Source organism: Diplodia seriata (genome assembly GCF_021436955.1).
Source record: "Diplodia seriata strain FDS-637 chromosome Unknown scaffold_4, whole genome shotgun sequence".
Classification (NCBI taxonomy): Eukaryota; Fungi; Ascomycota; class Dothideomycetes; order Botryosphaeriales; family Botryosphaeriaceae; genus Diplodia; species Diplodia seriata.
Genome location: NW_027117311.1, coordinates 3029924 through 3052003, shown reverse-complemented (window position 1 = coordinate 3052003; position 22080 = coordinate 3029924). Strand labels below are relative to the sequence as shown.

The 22080-nt window shown below is 58.2% G+C and overlaps 6 protein-coding genes across 6 annotated transcripts; 2 read left to right on the top strand and 4 right to left on the bottom strand.

Annotated features, from left to right (window-relative positions):
• Nucleotides 1-1321: 1321 nt before the first annotated feature.
• spf31 (DnaJ subfamily C member 8) lies at nucleotides 1322-2068 on the bottom strand (the record flags this gene model as incomplete). Its single annotated transcript, XM_066776259.1, has 3 exons — nucleotides 1322-1881; nucleotides 1932-1947; nucleotides 2006-2068. 3 exons carry the CDS (start codon nucleotides 2066-2068, stop codon nucleotides 1322-1324), a joined length of 639 nt encoding a protein of 212 aa, XP_066634140.1.
• Nucleotides 2069-2355: 287 nt separating this feature from the next.
• On the top strand, nucleotides 2356-4902 carry DBP4 (ATP-dependent RNA helicase dbp4; the record flags this gene model as incomplete). Its single annotated transcript, XM_066776258.1, has 2 exons — nucleotides 2356-2475; nucleotides 2539-4902. 2 exons carry the CDS (start codon nucleotides 2356-2358, stop codon nucleotides 4900-4902), a joined length of 2484 nt encoding a protein of 827 aa, XP_066634139.1.
• Nucleotides 4903-5903: 1001 nt separating this feature from the next.
• SLS55_004805 (uncharacterized protein) lies at nucleotides 5904-7515 on the bottom strand (the record flags this gene model as incomplete). Its single annotated transcript, XM_066776257.1, has 4 exons — nucleotides 5904-6219; nucleotides 6282-6852; nucleotides 6926-7273; nucleotides 7341-7515. The coding sequence occupies 4 exons, from the start codon at nucleotides 7513-7515 to the stop codon at nucleotides 5904-5906; spliced, it is 1410 nt and encodes a 469-aa protein (XP_066634138.1).
• Nucleotides 7516-9922: 2407 nt separating this feature from the next.
• On the bottom strand, nucleotides 9923-13695 carry PKC1_2 (Serine/threonine kinase; the record flags this gene model as incomplete). The annotated part of the gene is made up of 7 exons (XM_066776256.1): nucleotides 9923-9984; nucleotides 10037-10442; nucleotides 10491-10692; nucleotides 10740-12231; nucleotides 12281-12871; nucleotides 12923-13189; nucleotides 13245-13695. 7 exons carry the CDS (start codon nucleotides 13693-13695, stop codon nucleotides 9923-9925), a joined length of 3471 nt encoding a protein of 1156 aa, XP_066634137.1.
• A 3350-nt stretch (nucleotides 13696-17045) lies between these two features.
• Nucleotides 17046-19295, top strand: SLS55_004803 (uncharacterized protein; the record flags this gene model as incomplete). The annotated part of the gene is made up of 3 exons (XM_066776255.1): nucleotides 17046-17758; nucleotides 17808-18238; nucleotides 18295-19295. 3 exons carry the CDS (start codon nucleotides 17046-17048, stop codon nucleotides 19293-19295), a joined length of 2145 nt encoding a protein of 714 aa, XP_066634136.1.
• Nucleotides 19296-20902: 1607 nt separating this feature from the next.
• SLS55_004802 (uncharacterized protein) lies at nucleotides 20903-21915 on the bottom strand (the record flags this gene model as incomplete). Its single annotated transcript, XM_066776254.1, is given in 2 exon segments — nucleotides 20903-21892; nucleotides 21910-21915. The coding sequence occupies 2 exon segments, from the start codon at nucleotides 21913-21915 to the stop codon at nucleotides 20903-20905; spliced, it is 996 nt and encodes a 331-aa protein (XP_066634135.1).
• Between the last annotated feature and the right edge of the window lie 165 nt (nucleotides 21916-22080).

The window sequence follows — 22080 nt, the reverse complement described above, 5'->3', positions numbered from 1 at the left end:
GGTGAGCAGAGGTTAGCGGTGCGCTGGCACGTTACTGGCCCATCGTGCTATAATAATTTTCCTGGCCTTCCAATCCTTCTTCACCAACGCCACCTGCCCGGTGCGGGGAGTGCAGAGGTGGGTGGCGGGGGCGCGAAGAGGGTAATGAAGTTCTTCGGGAGTAACCCAAGGGGAAGTTTTCATTCGATTGCCGTTTGACGTCGTGTCGCCCGCGTCCGGACGCGCAGCCGCAGCGCACGCGCGCGTGTTCATGTGTGCGCCCACACCTGGGATTTAATTTTGGTTTTCTATCTCTTGTTACCTTTGCGTCAGTAGCGCATCGTGATGATTGGATATCCATGGTCGCGGCGGGAGAGCATTGGAGGAAGCGTGAGCATGCGTGGTACACAGGTAAGAATAGTACATTGGTGTTGGTTTTATGTTGGTCATTCTTCTGTTCTGGGTGCTCATCCGAGCGACCGTTGAAGTCTGCGCTCCGTCTGATTAGACTTCTTGGGAATCGCGCCCACCGTGCCTTGCCCACGTGGTCTGGCGGAACGGTCGTGCGGACGCAAGGGATGCGGATTGGGCGGACATCTAGCTGCCCTAAGCACTACCATACAAAACTTTGTTTTGGTGCCCTGCTCCCGGCACTAAGGGATGATAGGCGCGTGCGTGGATGAGCTTCTCTGTATGTGGCTGAGAGGTTGCTCGCCGATTGGTGATTTCCCTTTTGACTTGTACCCGGTAATTGGGATCTTCTACGGCTGTTTTCATGCGGCTTCTTTCGTTGTGCATCTACTGTGGCGGCTCTTGCATCCTGCAGCCTCCCGGAGCTGCATGGAAGGACTTGGACCTCTGACACATGACTTCTCTAGCGGGCTTCATTCAGTACATGCAGAGGAGAACAGCAGCAGCGCTCTTCCAAATGCGTACAAGGGGATGCACAATGCACCCGGCTGATGCGCCGGCTCCACGGCGGGATCAAATAACATAACTTCTGGTCATACAAACACGGCCGGCATTACTGGGCATGCAGCACTTTGGACGGGATTTGGGGGAGCTTGGCTTGAATGAGCAAATTGACTTGTTTTAGTAGCTCATTTGTCTTTACTCACTAGCTGATTCCCCGTAACGAACCCGGTCCCATGAAGATCGAATCGAATGGATGTGGGTCTTGGTATCGCCCTGCAAAACGCCATGACAGCTCGAGTGGTCTAGAGACTGCGCCTGTACCTTACGCCGTTAGATGGACCCCCTCATCGTCCCACTGTCTGCGAGGTAGCCTGTACATTGCTAGGGAGAAAGAATCACGCGAACGTCGGCAACCGCAAGAGCGCTCTCAACCAATTGGCTTGAGCTTCTTCTTCTTCTTCTTGTCACCATCGGCAGAGCCCTTCTTCTGGAAGTCGCGCCAGGAGCCGATGCGCTGGTCGCGCGACTTATCCCAGGCCTCCTCGTGCTCGCGCTTGCGCTTGCGCTCGGCAACCTCGGCCTCGTCCTTCTTCTGCTGGCGGCCCTCCTCGCGCATAGCGGCCTGCATCTGCTTGCGGCGGCGCAGCTCGTTCTCGATGAGCACGTCGCGGGACTTGTCCTGCCACTTCTGGTCGAATTCGTCCGTCTTGAGCTCGGGCGAGTCGACGGTCCATTTGTTCTCGCGGATCAGCAGCATGCGCGCGTCGGCGATGGCCTCGTCCAGGCGGGCGCGCGCCTTCTCGTCCATCAGTTGCTCCTGCGCCTTCTTCAGCCGGTCGAAGGCGTCGGGGGCCTTGGGGTTCGTGGTCTTGTCGGGATGGATCAGCAGCGACTTGGTGCGGTAGATCTTCTTGATGTCGGTTTCGGGGACGCCGGGCTTGAGGCCCATGACGGCGTAGGCGTCGAGCTTGAAGGCATTGCAGATGCCTGGATGCAGCGTCAGTGGGCGAGCTCTGGGGCGGCAGGAAGCGACGCACGGTCAATCTCCGAGTCCTTGTGCTTGTATTTAGCTGGTCGGCTCGTCGAGGACTCGAGGTAGAGGGGCGCGCACCTTATCGAATTCCTTGGACTCCTTCTCGAGCAGGTCGAAGACCTCCTTGTCGTCGTCAGCCATGGTTGCTTCTGGGTGAGCGAGCGTGGTGGAGAGAGATGGGGCGCGGGACGCGGGAGAAGTGAGAGCAAAGTGGGTTGAGAAGCGGGCGCGCAGGCGGCGGAGGGTGACGGCGACTTGTGACTTGGAGGCGCAATGCACGGCAGATGATAGGGCTGGCTCCATCGATCTGGGGCCGCCCCAAGCCGCCCGCCGCCGCGCGATCCGTGCACCAAAAGTTCTTGAGCGCCGCAGCAATCGCGCCCTGCCAGACTCGCGACTCGACATTTTCCTGCTCTGTCTCTGCAGCCATGGCTGGCACACTCACCGGCCGCACCAAGCCGACCAAGGTCAAGAAGCTGCAGCGCGCCCAGAAGCGCAAGCGCAGCGACGTCGACGTCGAGAAACTCCAGCAGGCCGTGGACCAGCTCGTGGGTTCCCGCTCGCACTCCCGCATGCCCGCGCTTTCATCTCTCCTAACCCGGTGCCCGTAGGACCTCGATAACAATGAATACAAGAGCTTCACCGACCTGCCGCTCTCCGAGCCTACCAAGGCAGGCCTCAAAGCATGCCACTTCGCCGCAATGACCGACATCCAGGCCCGCGCCATCCCTCGAGCCCTCAAGGGCGTCGACATCCTAGGTGCTGCGAGAACCGGCAGTGGAAAGACCCTCGCCTTCGTGACCCCTGTGCTCGAGAACCTGTACCGTGCACAATGCATTGGCGCTGACGCTGGTCTTGGCGCCATGATCATCTCTCCGACTCGCGAGCTAGCCATCCAGATTTTCGAGGTGCTGTATAACATTGGCAAGAAGGGGCATCTATTTGCCGCCGGCCTGGTCATTGGTGGGAAAAGCTTGCAGGAGGAGAGGGACGCGCTGGTGCGCATGAACATCGTGGTCTGCACTCCCGGCCGCATGCTGCAGCACCTGTCGCAGACCGTGGGCTTCAACGTGGATAATCTGCAGATGCTCGTGCTGGACGAAGCCGACCGTATCCTGGACATGGGTTTCCAGCGGGACCTCGACGCCATCATCGACTACCTACCAAAGCAGAGGCAGACGCTACTGTTCAGTGCGACTCAGACGAAGAAGGTCTCGGACTTGGCGAGGCTGAGCTTGAAGGATCCCGAGTACATCTCTGTGCACGAGGCCGCCGAGACGGCAACCCCCAAATCGCTGCAGCAGAATTACGTTGTCACGCCCCTGTCGGAGAAGCTGGATACCCTGTGGAGCTTCATCCAGGCCAGTAAGAAGTCGAAGATTATCGTCTTTCTTTCGTCCGGGAAGCAGGTGCGCTTCGTATATGAAGGCTTCCGTCATATGCAGCCTGGTATTCCATTGCTTCACCTCCATGGGCGCCAAAAGCAGACAGCACGCTTGGACATCACGAACAAGTTCTCTGCAGCCAAGTCGTCCTGCCTTTTCGCGACCGATGTGGCAGCCCGTGGCCTGGATTTTCCCGCCGTGGACTGGGTTGTCCAGGTTGATTGCCCCGAGGATGCTGATACATATATTCACCGTGTTGGCCGAACTGCGCGCTACGAGCGTGAGGGGCGTGCAGTGCTCTTCCTGGATCCCAGTGAAGAGGAGGGCATGTTGAAGCGCCTGGAGGCGAAGAAAATCCCCATTGAGCGCATCAACGTGCGCACCAAGAAGCAGCAGAGCGTCAAGAACCAGCTCCAGAACATGTGTTTCAAGGATGCACAGCTGAAGTACCTTGGGCAGAAGGCTTTCATTTCTTATGTCAAGTCGATACACGTCCAGAAGGATAAGGAAATCTTCCAGCTCCGAAAGCTTCCTTTAGAGGATTATGCAGCAAGTCTGGGCCTGCCCGGTGCACCTCGCATCAAGTTCATGAAAGGCGACAACGCGAAGGAGCGCAAGAACGCACCTCGACACGGTCTTTCGTCATCTGAAGGCGAGAGCAGCGACGAGGAAGGCGAGAAGAAGAAGCCCAAGAAGGAGAAGGAGGTCCGCACAAAGTACGACCGCATGTTCGAACGCAAGAACCAGGACGTTCTTTCCGAGCACTACACGAAGCTCGTCCGGGACGAGAACGATGAAGACAGCAAAGCTGCCAATCCCGACGAATCGGATGATGACTTCATGGCCGTCAAGCGCCACATTGCTGCCGGTCAGGATATTTCCGATGACGAGGACGGCGCAGAGGTCTTGGACTCCGAAGGAAAGAAGGTCGTCAACGTGCCCGGCGCCAAGGAGCCCATTCTCATCGACAGCAAGCGCCGCGAGAAGGAGCTCAAGAGCAAGAAGAAGCTGCTCAAGTACAAGGACAAGGGCCACAGAGTCGTCTTCGACGATGAGGGCAACGCGCACGAGCTCTACGAGATGGAAGACGAGGACGCCTTCAAGGCGAAGGGCAGCGCGGAGCAGCAACGGCAGCGCTTCCTCGACGAGGAGAAGCGGCGCGCCGAGGAGGCGGACATCCTGGATCGGGAGACGGCGAGGGAGAAGAGGATGGCGAAGAAGATCAAGCGGAAGGAGAGGGAGAGGGCGGAGAAGCTGGGCCACGACGTGGAAGGCAGCGACGAGGAGGACGGCGGTGTGCAATTAGGCGGTGGTGTGGACCGTGACGCATTCAACGACTTCAAGAGCTTTTTGGCGGATACGGCCGGAGACAGAAGTGACGCTGAGGAGGAGGAGGCGGAGAGGGATGAGGAAGAGAAGCCGGCGAAGAAGCGTCCGAAGAAGTGGTTCGAGGATGAGAGCAGCGGGGACGAGGACAGCGAAGGTGGGAAGAAGAAGACCAAGAAGGGCAAGAAGAGGGCGAAGAAGGCCCAGGAGGAGCCCGAGACGCTGGAGGATCTGGAGGCACTGGCTGCTGGCGTTTTGGGCTAGAACTGAAGCGTACATTTGGGAGTTCAAAAGGAAATATCTTAGCGTAATTGGACTTCTCGTTTTCATCGCAAATCGTATTTCGAGCTGGAGCCTATCCCCATATTTCTATATATACTTGCATGAAGAATTGAAAGGTCGCGTCTGAAAGTCTTACTAGGAACACTTTATCTGCATCCCGACCCGTATTTATTTCATCTGTCTTTCAAAGAATCTGGACGTTCGTGAACAGTCTGTGTGGGAAATATATGGTCTTCGGAATACACCAAGGAATGGTAGCAAACACTATGACCTTGCGCAGACGGGGGTGCCTACCGGCATGCTTGTTAAGTCGCGATGTCCCAAAGGTGAGCCAAAAGTCAGCTCCGGTCCCCGTCTTCCTCCGACCCAGCAGCCTCGGCCCATGACAAACCCTTGTCATGGGCGACCAATCTTTTCCACGCTACGTATACACTGCCAAGTAGATCGGCCAGCTTAAGTTCCCGGCCAAGTGCCGATCCTGCACCAGGTTCATGAGCCTCTTAACTATATCGACCAGGGGTAGGAGAGTAGGTATATCGCTGTTTACTATATACCGGATGAACGGGAAAGGGGCTGCAAGCTTGCTCGGGGATATTTACACTATGGTTGGGTCGGCGGTTGCACCGAGGTCTGTAGATGAGGTAAAGGGAAATAAGGCATTTGAGTTCCGTTTACATCAGTAGGTAGCGTGCTGAACAGCATGTCAAGTGTCCAGCGGACCGGCGCTTCTGTCACGGACTAACTGATACAGACTTCAAAGTGACATTACCTTTAAATTCCTCGAACGAGCGCAGCTAATTTGGTATCTCATCATAAAAAAAGATAGAACATCATAAAACAGCGATCTCGCTAGTTGATGAATCCAGCCAGATTTCCCCTCTGAACGTCAGCAGTTCGCAGCACAGAAGGCGCTCCGCTGAGTATAGATAATACGCAACCAGAAAAAACGCGCCACCTCTTCTCTTCCTCCATCCCAAGGCCACCTAAACGACAGTATCGTGCTTCACCACCGCGCCCTTCTCATCCACGACGTGCGCGCTCTCTGAGTGCACTAGTTCATTCGCGTCCAAGCCCTTGCTCTGCACGGCGGCCACCTTCTCCGAGAAGTTGGACTTCATGCCACCCGTCTTCCACGCCTTGACGCCGGGCTCGAAAACGGCGTCGATCTCCTCGAGAGTCTTGCCCGCCGTCTCTGGGAAGGCGAGGAAGACATGTATGCATCCAACAAAGCAGAAGACGCCGAAGATAATGTAAGTACGCCAGACGATGTTCTCGAAAGCCGGGGGCACGAAGTAGGCACTAGAGGAGAAAATATCATCAGCACTTGTTCAGAGAAAAGGGCAGTGGGGTTTAGAACTTACAGCGCGAAGTTGAAAATCCAGTTAGTGGCGGCGGACAGACCGACACCCTTCGCACGCCAGCGCAGAGGGAAGACTTCGGAGCAGTAGATCCATGCAGCAGGGGCCCAGGTCAGACCGTAAATACCGACAAAGATGTACGAGCAAGCGATAATTCCCTTGGCGGGATGGCCGAGAACCTGCCACTTGATGTTCGTGTTCTCACCGACACCGTCGACAGGGTTGCCGTGCTCGGCCATGATGCCAGCGACGGCGAAGTTGAGAGCGCACATGAGGATGGCGCCGTAGATGAGCAGTTGGCGACGACCGACCTTCTCGATGAAGCAAAGCGTAACGCCCGTCGTCACCAGGAAGATGACGTATTGAATGGCGGATGAGTAGAGGTTAACGTTGCCGGTAAGACCTGCCATGTTGAAGACGTAAACGATGTAGTACATCATGACGTTGCCGCCGAGAAGTTGCTGCCATAGCTGTACGAAGGTGCCAGCCACGGTGCGGCGCCACATCTTAGGACCGAAGAGGCCGAGGACAGTGAGTTCCTTTGATTCTTGCGCAACGCGAACGGCTTCGCGGACTGGATGGAGCTTGCGTAAGCTTTCATGATACGAGCAACTCATCTTCCAAGGAGCGGACAGAGGAAAACTCACCCTCAATGTACTCGGCTTGAGCGACAGGGTGTTGCGGATCACCATTGCCGTGAAGCAACGCCAAGACCTCCAAGCTCTCCTCCCACCGGTCTTTGCTGGCCAGCCAACGTGGGCTCTCCGGGAAGAAAAACAAGGCGCCGAGGAGAATGAATGCCGGGATGCCCTGGATTCCCCAAGCGATACGGAAAGACGCAGGACCCTCGACCTTGGAGCAACCGTAAGAGATGAGGTACATGATCAGGATACCCCACTCAATGGCCCACTGCTGGATACCAACAACACGACCACGGATACGGCCAGGAGAGAGCTCGGCAAGGTAGACAGGGACTTGAGACGACATGATACCGACTACGATGACTGGTCAGCTAGACTCTTCTCCTGATCGAAAATGTGAAGTGTGCTGAGAGCAATTCACCTGTGAAACCGTTGATAATACGGCCGACGATAAGCTGGGCGACGTTCTGTGCACTGCACTGGATAGCCGAGCCAATGATCCAAATGACGGCTGCGATTTCCATTGCGTGCTTGCGGCCAAGTCTGTCAGAGAGGAATCCCGCGCCCAAGGCACCGACGAAAGAACCAGCGGACATTGAGGCCGTGATCTTCACCAAACATCAGTTCAGAACTCAGGGGCAATAGGGTATAGGTGGACACTCACCCCACCCTGAAGGTCGGAGCTCGGATGATTGAAATATTCGGCATACTGTTCGGTTCCAATCCATGCGCTCATGGAACTGTGAAGGAGTGTCAGGTATGTAGTCGGTACTGAGACGGGCACAATGTTTGAGTATTTGCGGGGACGCACCTAATATCAAAGCCGAAGAGGGCTCCTCCAATCGTTCCGAAACCCGCAAGGGCTGGAAGTATTGTTAGCAGGCGGCTTTGTGGAAGACATTGGCGGTGAGATAGAGCTTACCATATATATTTGACATAGGCTTCACCATGGTGGGCAGCTGTTGACCGAGTTCACCTCTCAGTATGGGTCGGGCACGACAGTCGACAAAGGGTGTGCGACGAGGTGGATGGGCGGATGGTAAGATTAGAAGAGCTCCAACCTCAAACGACGACAACACAAGGCCGAGGGAAGACGACAGGTATGGGGGTGGAGATCAGCGTGCATATATACTCCGGGGCGGGCTCGCCCACACTACCCCAGTGCGCCAAATACCGGGGAAGGCCAGGGCAGATGGGACTAAACTGGAGCGGTCAGACACCCCAGAACGCAAAGACTCCATCTTAGCCCACTGAAAGGCAAGAAACGCAGTGAGGTGCGTTCTGCGCTGCTCTGACACCTGCCAGCCCCCCCGGGCTCCGGTGGGAGGGCCTTACCCAAAGGCGCATAGCGTCGGATCAGGTGCCAACCGGGGGGCGCTGCAATGCCGGACGGGAGGGCCTGCGGGACATGCAACCTGCACAGTGCGGCGTGCTGGCCTTAGCAGACGGCAAACGCCTAGACAGAAACGCGAGGTGACATCGCGCCGGCTGTCTCAGGTTCGCGTGGGCTCAATGCCGAGCGCAGGAGCAGAAAGGTGCCAAGCGGGGCGCGGAGCGGCGTAAGGGAAGGGCGTCCTCCGTCCTCATCGACCATGGCGCCGCGGTGGGCGCCGGTGGAGGCGGTCGCATCTGGCTGGGCTCCCGCGTGCCAACAAGCCTCGTTCCTCCAGCGGCCAAGAGAGCGGCAAGGTTGCTGGATGGACGAGGGCGGCGGGCGCACGGGTCGTGGGGCGGAGGGCTCAGAAGCGAGCGAGAGAGTGATGGAGGCTTCCCGAGGGCTGCGGTGGATTGGTGGGCTGTGCGTTAGCCGGTGGCGGCGGGGGTGGATGGAGAAAGCGGGCGTGCGTGCGTGCGTGCGTGCGGGGAGCGACAAGCCGATGGAGGCAGGCACGCAGCCAGGCGAGTCGTGATCCCTGCCCGATTCCGCCCGCCCAGCAATACGACGGCCGGGCAGGAACGGGCCTGCAGCGCTTCTGCTTCTGCGGCACCTGCAAAGGCGCGGCTCGCATTGGAGGTGTGCCTTCTGAACCGCCGAGTCACGAGATTTGCCGGGGGACCGTACCAACATGGCTCCCACGTCTGACCTGTCCGGGACCGCTCTTGCAATTCGGCTTCCGGCCAGTCGAGCGGTCGCCCGCCGAACACGCGCCGGTGCCGCAGCTGCAGCTGGCAGGCGCAATGGGTGGGCCGAGAGCGCACGCCGTAAGCGTCATCCCGGACAGGAGCCGTGATGAGGTTTGGCCGTCGCAGAGCACCGAACCGACCTAGGTATGACGTTGGGATCAGAGCTGCGACCCGGCCGTAATTATCCGCCAATTGGCAAGTGTGGGGCTCCGCTCGTATGACCAGCCAACCGTGGAGACGATTGGGGTCCCCAAAGGACGAGACTCGGCCTCACGGCGAAAAGATGGGAGCACACTCAGTCACTTTAGCCCGTTTCCAAGCTTTTTACCCTGGCCGTGGTGGGACCACCATGCTTGGCGCCACGAGACAAGCAGCGAAACCATCCACTGCCGTTTGACCTGCGCTTCCCAACCCTGCGCCGGCTTCCCGCGCGCCAGGCTCGTCCCCGAGTCATCCCAGTCCACGCTTTTCTCACACCACTGCACGGAATGCCGTCATCTCAGAAGTCTATCCATACTTGTAGCTCTCCACACATCCCGGAGAGTGCCTGCGCACCTTTTCTTTCCGCGAGAAAAAAACGCTTGCTTCAAATCGTCCCACACATCCGCTTGCTGCTTAATCACAATCGGCCTCCCGCGCACGCCACCCACCGCTCAACTCCGCTCCCATGTCCATCTCCAACTCGCGCGCAGAAAAAGCTTCAAACGGGGGTTGTTTCTTAGAATGGCTTCAGACACCGTATGCGAATGAGGGCAGAAAAGAAGAGATCCGGCAAGAAGAACGAAGGCCAAATGCGGAACTGCGTACAGCCCGCTAACTGTATTACCAATCGTGCAACCGACAAGAAAGCTGAAATGCAAGTCACCTCCTCTGATGCGCTCAAACAAAGTCGGCCGAGTACGAAAACCCGCGGAATTCTTCCTGCATCGCCTGCGAAAGGACTGCACCCGTGTGTTAGCCAAGTCCTCCATCTTGCTGCCTCTGCCCACTTACCGGACTGCACGGGCGTGAGCACCGGCGTAACGCTCGTGAACTCTTGGTCGAAGTTGCTCGTGTCCGTTGCGCTCGTAATCGCCGGGACGAACGGAGCAGGGATGCGCTTGTGGTACACGTCCTCCCAGTTGATGTTCCTGAAGAACGCGTGGCTCATGATCTCCTGTGCGTCAGTCGGCCCGCTGCCAAGACGGAGCTCCGGTTCCCTGGTGAGGAGCTTCTGCAGGATCGAGACCGAGTCTCGCGGCATGTGGATCGGGTACAGCGGCTCGTCCGCCAGGATTGCGTCGTAGATTTCATCCTCGTCCTCGCCACGGAATGGCGACTGCTGAAGCAGCATCTGATAGATCAGGACACCAAAAGCCCACCAATCCACTGCCCTACCATACTTCTTGTCTAGAAGAATCTATGCAAAGTCAGCCCAGCCCATATCACTAGTCGAAAACTTGCATACCTCAGGTGCCATGAATTCAGGGGTACCGCAGAACGTGCTCGTCGTCGAACCGTACCACATATCCTCTTTGCAAAGACCGTAATCCGCAATCTTGATGTGGCCATCAAGGGCGAGGAGGATGTTGTCAAGCTTCAAATCACGATAGATGACGCCGTTCTCATGGAAATACTTGAGCGCAAGGCAGACCTCGGCCGCGTAGAACCTGTGCAAGTCAGCAGCGAAACTGGAAACCGAATAAGTTGGACGTACTGTGCTCGCTTGGTACCGAACTGGCCACGCTGGATGTGAAGCATCAGGTCACCACCGCTGACATACTCCATCACGAAGTAAACGCGAGTTTCCGTCTGGAAGCATGCGTGCAAGTTCAGCAGGAAGGGGTGTCGTTCCTTGTTTGCAATCAGGAACACCCGCTTCTCTGACCTTGTGCTCTCAACTTCGTCGTTCTCGATGATGAACTCCTTCTTCAAAACCTTGATGGCGTACAGCTGCTTGTTGCTCTTCGTCTCAGCAAGCATGACCTTACCGAAGTTACCCTTACCCAAAACAGCCAAGAAGTTGAAATGGTCCAAACCAATGCGCCTGCCGGTGCCTTGGTAGTTATGGGGAGGGAGCTCCTTCTTCTGGTTGGGGGGCTGCACAGCAATGGGATCATGCGGCGGGGCAGGCGGTGCGGGCGCCTGCCCGGGTTGAGGCGGAAGTGGCTGCGTTGGCGGTGGTGCAGGCTGTGGGTAGCTCGACTGCCTAGGCGGATGCTGCATCGGGGGCTGTTGCTGCTGCGGGGGCTGGTTGTAAGTTCCGACGGGGTACCCACTGACCACCGCATAGTCAGCTGGGTTGTAAGAAGGTTGCTGCGGGGATTGTGCTTGCGGCGATGTCGGTTGTTGCTGATAGCCTCCGGATGACCGTGAGGGAGAGGAGGGCTGGTAGTCGGTCGAGGACCTTTGGTAGTGCCCCGGACCTGGCGGAGCCTGACCAAGAGCGATGGCTGCCGCTTTCGTGGCATCTGTGGATTGGGTGCGTGGGGAAGTCGTAGGCCGTTGCTGGGTTGGTGAAGATGGAGATTGGCCGTAAGAAGTTCTGGTCTGGAGGGTGGTGTCCTTTCCGTAGGATAGCCTCTCCGACTGCACTGAGTCTGCAAAAGAGCCTGAGGGATGAGGGGCAGGTGGCCGCGGACCCCCACCTGAAGTAGGTCGCAGCTGCCTCGAGCCCATCGACGAGATTGATGACGTCTGGCGTTTCTTCGCGCCGCTGATCTCAGCCAAGATCTGGTTGGCAACCTCCATGGACATGCCGCAGAAGTCGGGGACAAAATGCACGCAATTCGCATGGCAAGTTGAGCCACACTCCGAGCACTTCCGGCACTGCTTCTTGCCAAACGGAAGCACATAACCACAGTGGCAGCACCAGTTGGCTCCCATGTTGGCGAACGGTTCGAAGCGGTGAGGAATGCGGTGGTTGAGTTTGGCCTCGTCCGGATCCGTTTCTGCGTTGGATTGAGTGATACACTTGGTGACGACCTTGTGGTAGCATTTCTTGTGGCACGTGTACTTGCAGTCCGAGCACTGCATGCCAGCGGCATACTTGAGGAAGTCGCCACACAGGGCGCATCTCATGATGTTATAGAACTGCTGTTGGACGAACTTGTGGCCGTACTGTTCGTGGATCTCTTCCTTGCGCTGACGAATGGCGCCCTTGCGGCCGAGACCAATGTCGAACGGCTGAGAATTCTTGTTTTGCTTGGCTGTAACATTGTCAGTTTGAGGCCCGACGGATCTCCCCAGAAAACTTACCGAAGCTTAGGGTAAGTTGGATACGGCCTACGGGCTCCAGCGCGAACCACGCGTCGATATAAATTGGACCCGTCTGTGGCTGAGGACCGGCACCTTCCATGCCTTGGCCAGATCCACCGCCTGTCCCACCAGGGCCGCTAGCAGCTTGCGGTTGTCCGGGCGGAGGCTGGAATTGCATATCGGGCTGAGCGCCGCCTCCTGCACCCATCTTGTCTGCTGAAACCCACATGGCGCTTGAGCTGTTAAGTTCGGTCTCGATCCTCTTCCGTCTCATCTCTTCCGCGATGTCAGAGATGCGAACCCAGAGCATGCCGATGGGAAGCGGGTGATCGCCGGTTCGATCGTACACCGTCAGCTCAACCTCGTTGGCGTTTTCAATGGTGAATTCATGAACTTCGTCCGTCCACCTGTCGTTTCGCGTAGCTTTCGTGCGTCCCTTGAAGACATCCTCGACCTTCATGATAACAAAGGTCTCGGGCCCCCGGCTAAAGCGGCCCGTAGCAGCGTGGTCCACATCGGCCACCTGGTGGACTCGCAGCGTCAAATGACCGGTAAGAGGTTTTCTGGCGCTCGGGACGTTGAGGCTGTCATCTGTGCAAACCATGTCAGCGCAACCCTACCGCACGCCAAAATAAAACGCACCGTCGGGGCCATCGCCGCCCTCGATATCAACATGAAGATCCTCGTAGCGTTTGAGTGCTTGCTTGAGCAGTTGGATCTTTTGGTTGCTCTCAATCCGGCGGGCCTCCGCGTCCGCCTTGCTCTTCCTGTCGCCCTCCATCTGATAGAGGCGCACCATTTTCTCAATGCCATCTTTGTACTGTTTTTCCACACTAAGCTTGAACTCGAGCTGCGACAGCATCAGTTGGATCCGTGGCCCCAGATGCGGGGTATCGTATTTAATCAAGTCTGCGCAAGATTAGTTCCAACACGTGGGAGCATCGTGGAGACGCCGAAGCCTTACCAAGTTTGCTGTAGTTTGCACGCTGACGGGGCTGACCCGGGCCAGGGGCGGCATACGGCGCCTTGGGAGGCATCAGGACCTGACCGCCACTGAGTTGGCTGTATCCTCCTGGGGGAGCTTGGCCGTAGTTGCCGTCATCGCCGAACTCTCCGGGAGCGTCCTTCGGTGGAGGAGGCAGCGGATTCCTCCTCTGCTCTGGCGACGGCGGGCCGTTGCTGCCGGAGCCGAGGGACAAGTTCTCTATGTCGGTGCCAACCCTCCGCATCTGCAGCTCCCGCGCGCGGCCCTCGAGATATTCGATGTTGCGGCGGCCTTCGCGTATCTGACCATCGAGGCGGGACAGCACGGCGGGGTTGTTGGTCGACTGGCGCATGGCATTGGCGGCGTTGATCAGCGCCTTCTCGCGCTCGATCTTGCCTTGGACCGACCTGATGGCGTCGTCCTCGTTCATGGTGGCGGTTTGTCCCTGTCGGCAGGCGGATTAACGGGCGTGGCCTCAGAAGAGGGCGGCGGTGGGTTGGCGGCGCGTACTGTTCAGCGGTGGTATGATGACGCGGTGTGTAGCATGCGGAGCGATGGGGCGGGCAGGACGGCGGAAGATGTCGCGTTGGGTGCGGAGCTTCGCTCGACGGCCGCCCGTGCGCGCGTCGTGATGTGGAAGCGGGTGTGTCGCAGAGGCACGGAGCAAGCCCCTTTGCGTAGATGTTGGCCTGCTGGTGGGTGGGTGTGACTGAGCGGGCAGGTTGAAATCGCACTGAGGGGTGTGAAGCTTCTTGGCGGCGGGCAAGCGGTCAATGGAAACACCACCAGACCTAAGCTGCTGGCCGCCTGCCTTCTCCCAAAGCCGCTGGGCCCCTATTCGCCGCCCGAACCCAACGGCACAACGGCCTGCATGCTGCTCGCACGCCGCCACAGTCTACTACCCTCGCGACGCGCCGCCCAAGCAGCCCTTTCGGGCACCGTTACGACTGCGCCCTCCTGATCGGCCCAGACAACGGCACCAAAGGCCCGGCGCTGTCTTGCCCACGGCTTGCGGCATTCTGCTTCCTCCCCGGCGGTCGCGTGGCAGCAAACAATGCCTGGACAAGTGTGCGCAGTGTTTACCACGCCTACATATATGGATTGCACTACGGGACTGTGTTGCGCTCCTGAGACACGCGCGATTTCCAGGAAACGCAGGGAAACCGCCCCGGCTGAGTTCCTGCCGCCCGCAAGCCTAGCCCAGGCCGGGACAAGCTGGGCCTTGATGCGGGCAGAACCAGTCCATCAAATGATGAAGATCGGCCCCTTGCGCCCACAACGCGCGGCGACATGACGCCTGCCAGCTCGTGGGCAAGCACCCCAAGGCAGACACATGCCGCCCGCCGCGGCTTCGAGACGCGGGCGTCGATTCACTTGGCGGCGAACGCCGTCTCGCCAAACACGTCGTCCCTCCGACGCCTCAGGCAGCGTTCTCCACCAGCCCTCAAGGCAGCCGGCTGGAAATTAAGTGTTCTTGCTGTGTGCGCCGCTGGGCTCAGCCACAGCGGGATACCGAAAAGGCACGCGTGCGGCAACGGAAACGGCCAGGGCCACGCTGCAAGGCTGTTGTCTTCCCGCGCTGGCTGGCGAGCTTGCAGCGAGACGACTGGAGCCGACGGCTGCGAGGCAAACGTTAGCCGGCAGGCCGGGCAGGCGCTAGTGGCCGTGGCTTTACTCCATAGTTTTGCGTGCAGGCTGCGCTTGCGGTCGGAAGCATCAGCGAGCCGAGAGCTCCGCGGCACGCCGACCAGATAGCGGAGAGCAGCACAGCCGGAATTGCCGGGCACAGACACGACAGCGCACACGGGAAGGCAGCAACAGGCCGGCGCTAGAGATGCCGGAGGGGCCAGGCCGAGCACACGCAGCCGGCACGACGCAAGACACCATGTCTGACGTTGGGCTCGGGAGCTGGGACAGGTGCGGCGCGCGTGAGAGAGCCGATGTGCCGAAGGGCGCGTCAGCCAAGCCTCCAATTCGACGCCGAGCGGGCGACAGGGGGGTGTGGGGGGCGTACATAAGCAGGCTTCAGCCGCAGTGCGGCGCGGAGCGGTGGTGGAGCGGCCGGGGAAGGGCGCAGCAGTTTCGTCCGGCCGCCTCGTGTCGACGGTATGTAGGGTGATGATGGGGAGGCGGCGACCCGAAGGCGTGGAGAGTGCCCACATCAGTAGGTCGGGCCGTTGCTTGCTGCGAGAATTTGGAATCATTGGCCGGCGGCCGTTCCTGGCTGGACGGGCGTTGATGGCTCTCCCGCTGCAGGACAATGGGCTGGTTCGTTCCGAAAGCCTAGCTGATCTCCGCTCGGCTTCTCTGGCTGACACGGGACCCGCGGAAGGCCGGCTTTTGCGATCTGCATGGCTTTCGGTTCGCTGCTCTCGGGCTGTATTACAAAAGCCTCCAGCTGCCGCCGACTCTCTTGCTGGCCCTTGGACCCTGAATCTTCCCGCGAGACTGTTGAGCCCGCCCTCCGCTGCCGCTGCCGCCGCCAGTCGCCAGTCCCGCCCTCGCCGCGACGTCCTTCTTCGGCTCGGGATACGTCAGCCCATTGGCCCCGGTCCTGCTCTGCTCTGCGCTTCCCACCTCGCAACCTCCTCACCCACTACCCAGCCCGCGCGTGATCTCTTGCAGATTGCGCCCCGTCCGCCGCCATCATTAATCACTCAACCTCCATCTCGTCGCTGCTCTCCCCGACCCCGGCCCAGCAGCAGCGCCCGCTCACGGACAGCCCGCCAACTGCCCGTCTGGAGGTGCCGGCCTATCCGCCGCCGGGCCACCCTGCTCCGCCGCTGCCAGTGTTCCCGGCCTCGGCCCACCAGCAGCAGCGTCCTCTGCCACCGGTGCAGACCCCGGAGCGAGCCGCGCCTGAGGCGGGCGCCCGGCGTTCGGAGCAGCCTCGCATGAGGTCCTCCATCGCCTGCGCCCGCTGCAGAAGAAGCAAAGTAAAGTGCGTGAACAATGGCGTAGGCACCACCTGCAGGGCCTGCGAGACCACCGGCCGCGAATGCACCTACCCTTCGCCTGCCGCCGGCGCTGGCGGCGGCGTTGCCGTGGCCCGCCGGGAGAGCAGTAGTCAGTCTGGGCATCCTGTCCTGGACAGAGTCCCTGCTGGTGAGGTACGTTTCACTTCCGTAGCTAGAGCTCCCCTCTGTGTTTTCTGTCACGCGTTGTCTCGTGGTCTTGCCAATGGGCCAGGGTTGCGGACGTTCCTGTCGTTCAGTAGAACAGCTCCCTCGCAATTTATACGCTTTTGCCACGCCTTCGTCATGCCGCCTGTGTGATCGTCTTGAAGTGCTTATTCGATCTGTGGCAGACTCCGCGGCGCCAGCCCCGTCTAAAGAAGAGCTCGACGTCGATCCCCGGAACCTCTTCGTCGAACAGAGACAGCCCCCATGCTTTAGTGGATGCACTTGACCCCGCCATCCTCACGCCCAAAGTCTGGACTGAACTGGTAGGGCTTCCCCGGTGACAGCCACGACGCCGCTGACCATTGCCCAGTTCGAAATCTTCCAAACCCATTATTCCACCGATCTCCCGTTCTTGCACCCCCCTACTTTCCTGAAGCCATTGCGCCAGTCCTCGCTGCAGTCGCCCAATCCGGGGTTCGGCGATCCAGCCAGCGGTCCCCTTCCCGCTCTCTCTCCGCTCCTTCTCTTGGCCTTTTTGGCCTTGACCTCTCGGTTTCACCCCCAACTAGTCGCGTACCATTCGACCTCTAGCTCAAAGCAGAATCCTCAAATTGCTGCCGAATATTACGCTTCGGCATGCCGGAACCGCATCGCCAGCATGTACGGAGGCGATCCGGGGGTCCCCGACTTGCAGCGGATCCAGGCCATGCTGATGCTTGGGTTGCACGAATGGGGGTCCTGTCAGGGGTCCAAGGCATGGGTCACAGTTGGAATCGCAATCCGTGGAGCGCAGCTGCTTGGTCTTCAGTTCGAAGCCGACCTTGATGATATGCCCTTGGCCCGATCAACTGCCATGGTTGAAGAAGCACGACACCTCGGTGTAAGCACCAGCCAGAGAGAATACGCACTAAACAGCAAAGGGGACGCTTTCATCGAGCAGGAAACCAGGAGACGTACTTTTTGGAGCTGTTTCATTATGGACCGGTACCTGAGCAGTGGGAAGTACAGGCCGCAGATGCTCAACATCCAAGACCTGAGGATCCAGCTGCCTTGCAGCGAACGGGCCTTCCTTTTCGGCGAAAAGGTCAAGACATTAATGCTGGGCGAAGAAATCCACGACGTCGCCGGCCGCGCCCACATCCAGCACCAAAGGAAGACCTCAGTAATGCTAGGCTCGAAGTCGGGATCGCCTAATGGAGGTACTCCTGTCAGTAGTGATCGGTCCCCGGTCACAGGTACGGGGTTTGGTCGAGAAGACGAGGAAGACGGTCGGTGGGAGGTCGGTTCCGATGAAGGTATCCTCAGCCGCTTCATCAAGATATTGGATTTGTATGGGCGTATCGTCAAGTGGTCTTGCAGTGGGGGACGAAGGTATGTGTTTCGTCCAATGCAATCCAGATGTCGACGCTGACTATTTCAGACGGGAACAATACCCACCTTGGGACGACCGCTCAACATTTAGTTCTCTGCAGCGGCTACACAGCCGATCCAGGGATGGTCTGCCCCGCGATATGACGCTCACCTCAGCCAACATATCCGCGCATATCACGTCGAGAACATCGACGCCGTTTGTGCTCATGCACGTTGTGCACCTTCTTTCCGGCATGATTCTTCACCGCGAATACATCCCTTTCATCCCTCTCCGGTCGCCCAAGCCGCAAGGACCCCTCGATCCTCCCGTGTTTCCATCAGACGAGTACGCGGTTCCGGAAGGCTTCTGGGAGCAAAGCGCACGGGAACTGTTCAAGTCTGCAAGAGAAGTCATTGATCTGCTGCGAATATGCCAGGAGTGGAATGTTCTCGTCGAGACGCCAATCGTCGGCTTTGCCGCATACACTGCTGCTTTCACAGGTATGCCTCCGTCATGGTGTAGCAACCCAAGGCTTCAATCCGCTAACGCGAGACAGGTGTCTATGCCATCAACTTCCCCTGGATGGATCCTTACGGCCACATGTGCAAGGGAACACAGTCTCGTGATGCCGTGAAGTCCGAAACCGGTGACTCTCCCGGCGCGGAAGCCGCACGCAAAGCCCTTGAGATCACAAGCCAGATGCGCAGAGCGCTGCATATGGCTGATGGCTGGTTCAGAACCCTTAAACGAGTGCACGTCTACTACATTCGGATCAAGAAGGACTTCCGTCGAAACGCGAAAGCAACGGCTAGTCTCTCTCCCGGCGCCGAGTCTTTGCGCAATCTCACTCTTCGCGAAGGTGGGGCGGGGGGCGGTCTGGAAGAATACAAGCTGCTGGAGAAGTCATTACGGGAATTCGGCAGCCTGTGGGACGAGAACGAGGACCTGGATATGCTCGACGCAGGCGATGAGGAGCGCCGCCCTGACACCAGTTCATCGATGCCATCGGGCGAACCCATGGATACATCGAACGCTCCCGATGCCATCCGGCAGGAGAGGTGGAACGCGATCAATACTGTCGCTGCGGCTGCATCCCAGCAGAACGCAGCCAATGGGGCGACCACTTACGGACCGGGTCGCATTCCGATTTCGAACCCTTCCCCCGAACAGTCAAAGCCACCTCAGCTGCCCGGACACTCTCCGATCCTATCCCCGCCCGGCTCCGCATCCGCCGCAAGCAACACCCCCTACGACCGGCCCTCGGGCTTCACGCCTATCCAGCACCAGCAGCATCCCCACAGCAATCCCGCAGACCCCTACGGCACGCATCAGCCGGCCTACACCTCTGCCTCGTCCTTTTCGCCAACATCGCAGGAGGCGTGGCTGGACAATCTCGACACTCGCTTCGGCGGTGACGACATCGCTGCGTTCATCGCCGGCACCAATTGGGAGGACTGGGCCGCCATGGCGCAGCCGGGCGAGCAGGGTGTCAGCGGATGGCTGAGTGCTGTGTGGATGGGCGCGCCCGGCCCGCCACCCACACCCGGCAGATCCTGAACCTTTTTCTTCCTTCCTCCTCTCTCTCCCCTTCCCGTCCGCCCCGAATTTCCCGGCACACACGCATACTCGCCGCATGACCTGCTCCACAGCTTCCGCCCCTTCACTGCTTCGCCCGCCCCTGTGCGCAGCACGAGTCATGCACGATCCAGCCCTAACACAAACCACCCCCCATTGTCTGCGTCCCGGGTTGCCTCTTTTTGGTCTGGCGTTTCTCCCCCAAACTGGAGTTCAAGGAATAGGGCAAGGCTCGAAAAAGAATAAAGTTTTCCTCTATATCATCTCGACTGAGACAGCTCTTAGGCTGGGTCGATGCCGTTTTGGCGGTTTCATTTTCTCCCGATGCTCGTCCCCTCTCACGGCCATTTTCACCCGCTTTCCCATCGCTCGTTTTCTTCGTTTTGGGCCAGGGATGACAATTCTTTACTTCAACATTATTTTGTTTCACTATATCCCTTCGCTTACTATTAAACACGGCTATTTTGGGAAAAGAGGAACAGACGTTTGTTGTTTAGTCACTTCGGACCTTGGCCGCCGAGGTGTGGCGGAGTTGGCAAAAGGGTGTGAAGAAGCAGGACAGAGGAGACGCGTGTAGGTGTAGAGCTCCCTTAGGTGGATTGAGTGTACGTGAATGAATGTTGGACGTCTCCGAGAGTGCCCGATGTTTCCTTCGCGCCGCTTGTTGCCCCAAAGCCAGGAGAGAAGGAATTAGAGGCTCTCTTTCTCTCTTTCGCTTCACAGCCACGATCACGACTTTGCGCACATGAGCATTTTGCTTCTGCGACTGCTTGCTCAGGAAGGCCATTCACTCTCTGCTTGGTCGTTTCGTCAAGGGAGGGAATTGTAATAAAAGAGCAGATGGATTCGATTATCTTAGAGAAACGGTTGTTTGTGTAGAGTTGACGAGGGGAGTTCATCGCACTGGCTGACAAAAGGAAAAAAGGATAACAGGACGATTTTTCGACGTAGTTTCTCACCCATTATCCTCAACTAAAGCCTTACGCTAGATAGTCTCCCATCACATCTACCACCACTGTTCACCGTTTCTATCGCTCGGGGCTTTCCGAGTAGCGCTGACTACTCCAGTGCTCTGTCCCATGGCCGGCTGTCCAAGAACTACCAACGGTTTCTTACCCGGGGGCAATGCTTGCAGCAAGCGGGAGTTTAAGCCGCCTGGAAGTATTCTGTGAGGCTCCTTTCAGTATACATGAATCCCCTGGATTCAAAAGGGGCTCGAGCAAGAGTTCCCAGGAGCTGCAAATTCGGAGGGTTAAGTTAATTGTCATGGGCCTACCACTATGAGTGCTCATCTGATCTCTCCTCGTTTGGCTTGGAAAACGTATTCTTTATTCGAGTGTTCTTAGGGTGTCTAACATGCTGTCTGGAAAGGGTGATAAAACATGGAAAGAAGAGAAGCAGGAGTAGCCACAGGACCGCAAAGCCAAACGCCTAACCATACAATCCCCCATTAAGCACTAAGGCCGAGAAACAAGACCACCAACGCAACCGGACTCAAAACAATAGAGTCGTCAACTTTTCATACCACACTGAAAGTCAGGGGAGAAACCACTGTAGCCGAACAAGCCAGGTTGCCGCCCCCTTCCTACTCAATAGGCCTTCCTCATCACCGCACCTTCATCCTGGGGAGGTGCAGTATCGCTGCCCGAAGCATCTGCATCCCTCCTGTTCAAGGTGGTCCTGTTGAACATTATCTTGAACGACGCCGCCGCTCTTCTCGCGCTCTCCTCATCCTCAGCAGAAGCAGCAACGTCCGCCGCGCCATCCAATGAGCCATCCACATTCTGCGTCGCCGCAGGGCGAGGCTCGTTTCCCCACTTCTTTCTCTGCGCCTCTCTATCCATCCTCTTGTTCTTCCTTCTATTCATTACCAACCTGGTGATTACCGCGGCGAGAGAGATGCCGGAGAGGACACCCAGAACGCTGAGTATGATCTTTGAGAGCCTCCTCTTGCGATCATCCTGATCCTTGCAGTGGTCCCAGCATGACTCGTAGTTCCAGCACTCGATGTGCTTGTTGGTCAGGTCCTCGTGGTGCGCCTTCTTCTTCTGGAGACGGTTGTGCTTCTTGTTCTGGTACATCCACAGCCGCTCGTCTGTATCGAATCCCGCTGGATCGACTTGGTCACATGCCGGGTTCGATGGCGTCACGCTGGCGCTGAATAAGCCGAAGTGCGGGTCGTACAAAGCCGCGGGCGTGTGGACCGTTCCATCGGGGGTGCAACGGTTCGGTGGGACCGAGGCGTGGGTAGGCTTGTAGGCCGAAACCGAAATGGTTACTTGCTCCGTAATTGTCTCGAGGGCCCCGTTGTCCCACATTCCTTTGACCAGTCTGGAGGCTTCGGAGGGAGGGATACCCCGCGTCTTCTCGTGCTCAAGTGCTTGGGCTGCGAGCGGTATGTGCGAGGCATCGGCATCGCCCCAGTGTTCACGCGTCCAGAGGACGGTGGCGGTGTGGACGACGGAGTCGTTGCCGATGTAGGTGACGGGATCCAATAGCTTTGTCGTCAAATACCGACGCATGCATTTGTTACCGCAGATGCCGCTCTCTTTATCGAGGCCGGACTCCGGACAGTATGTCTGGCTGAGAACGGGACTGTCATTGGAGGCGGCGGTTAGCTCATAGTGGCTGTAGGTGGAATCTGAGAATGGCAGGTGAGCTGCTGGGGAGGCTTACTAGGACAGTGTGCTCGGGGTGACCTTTGGAGTCGAGTAAATCGAGTAGAAGGGGGTTGTGTTTGGGGTGTTTGCTGCGGCGGTCGCTGCGA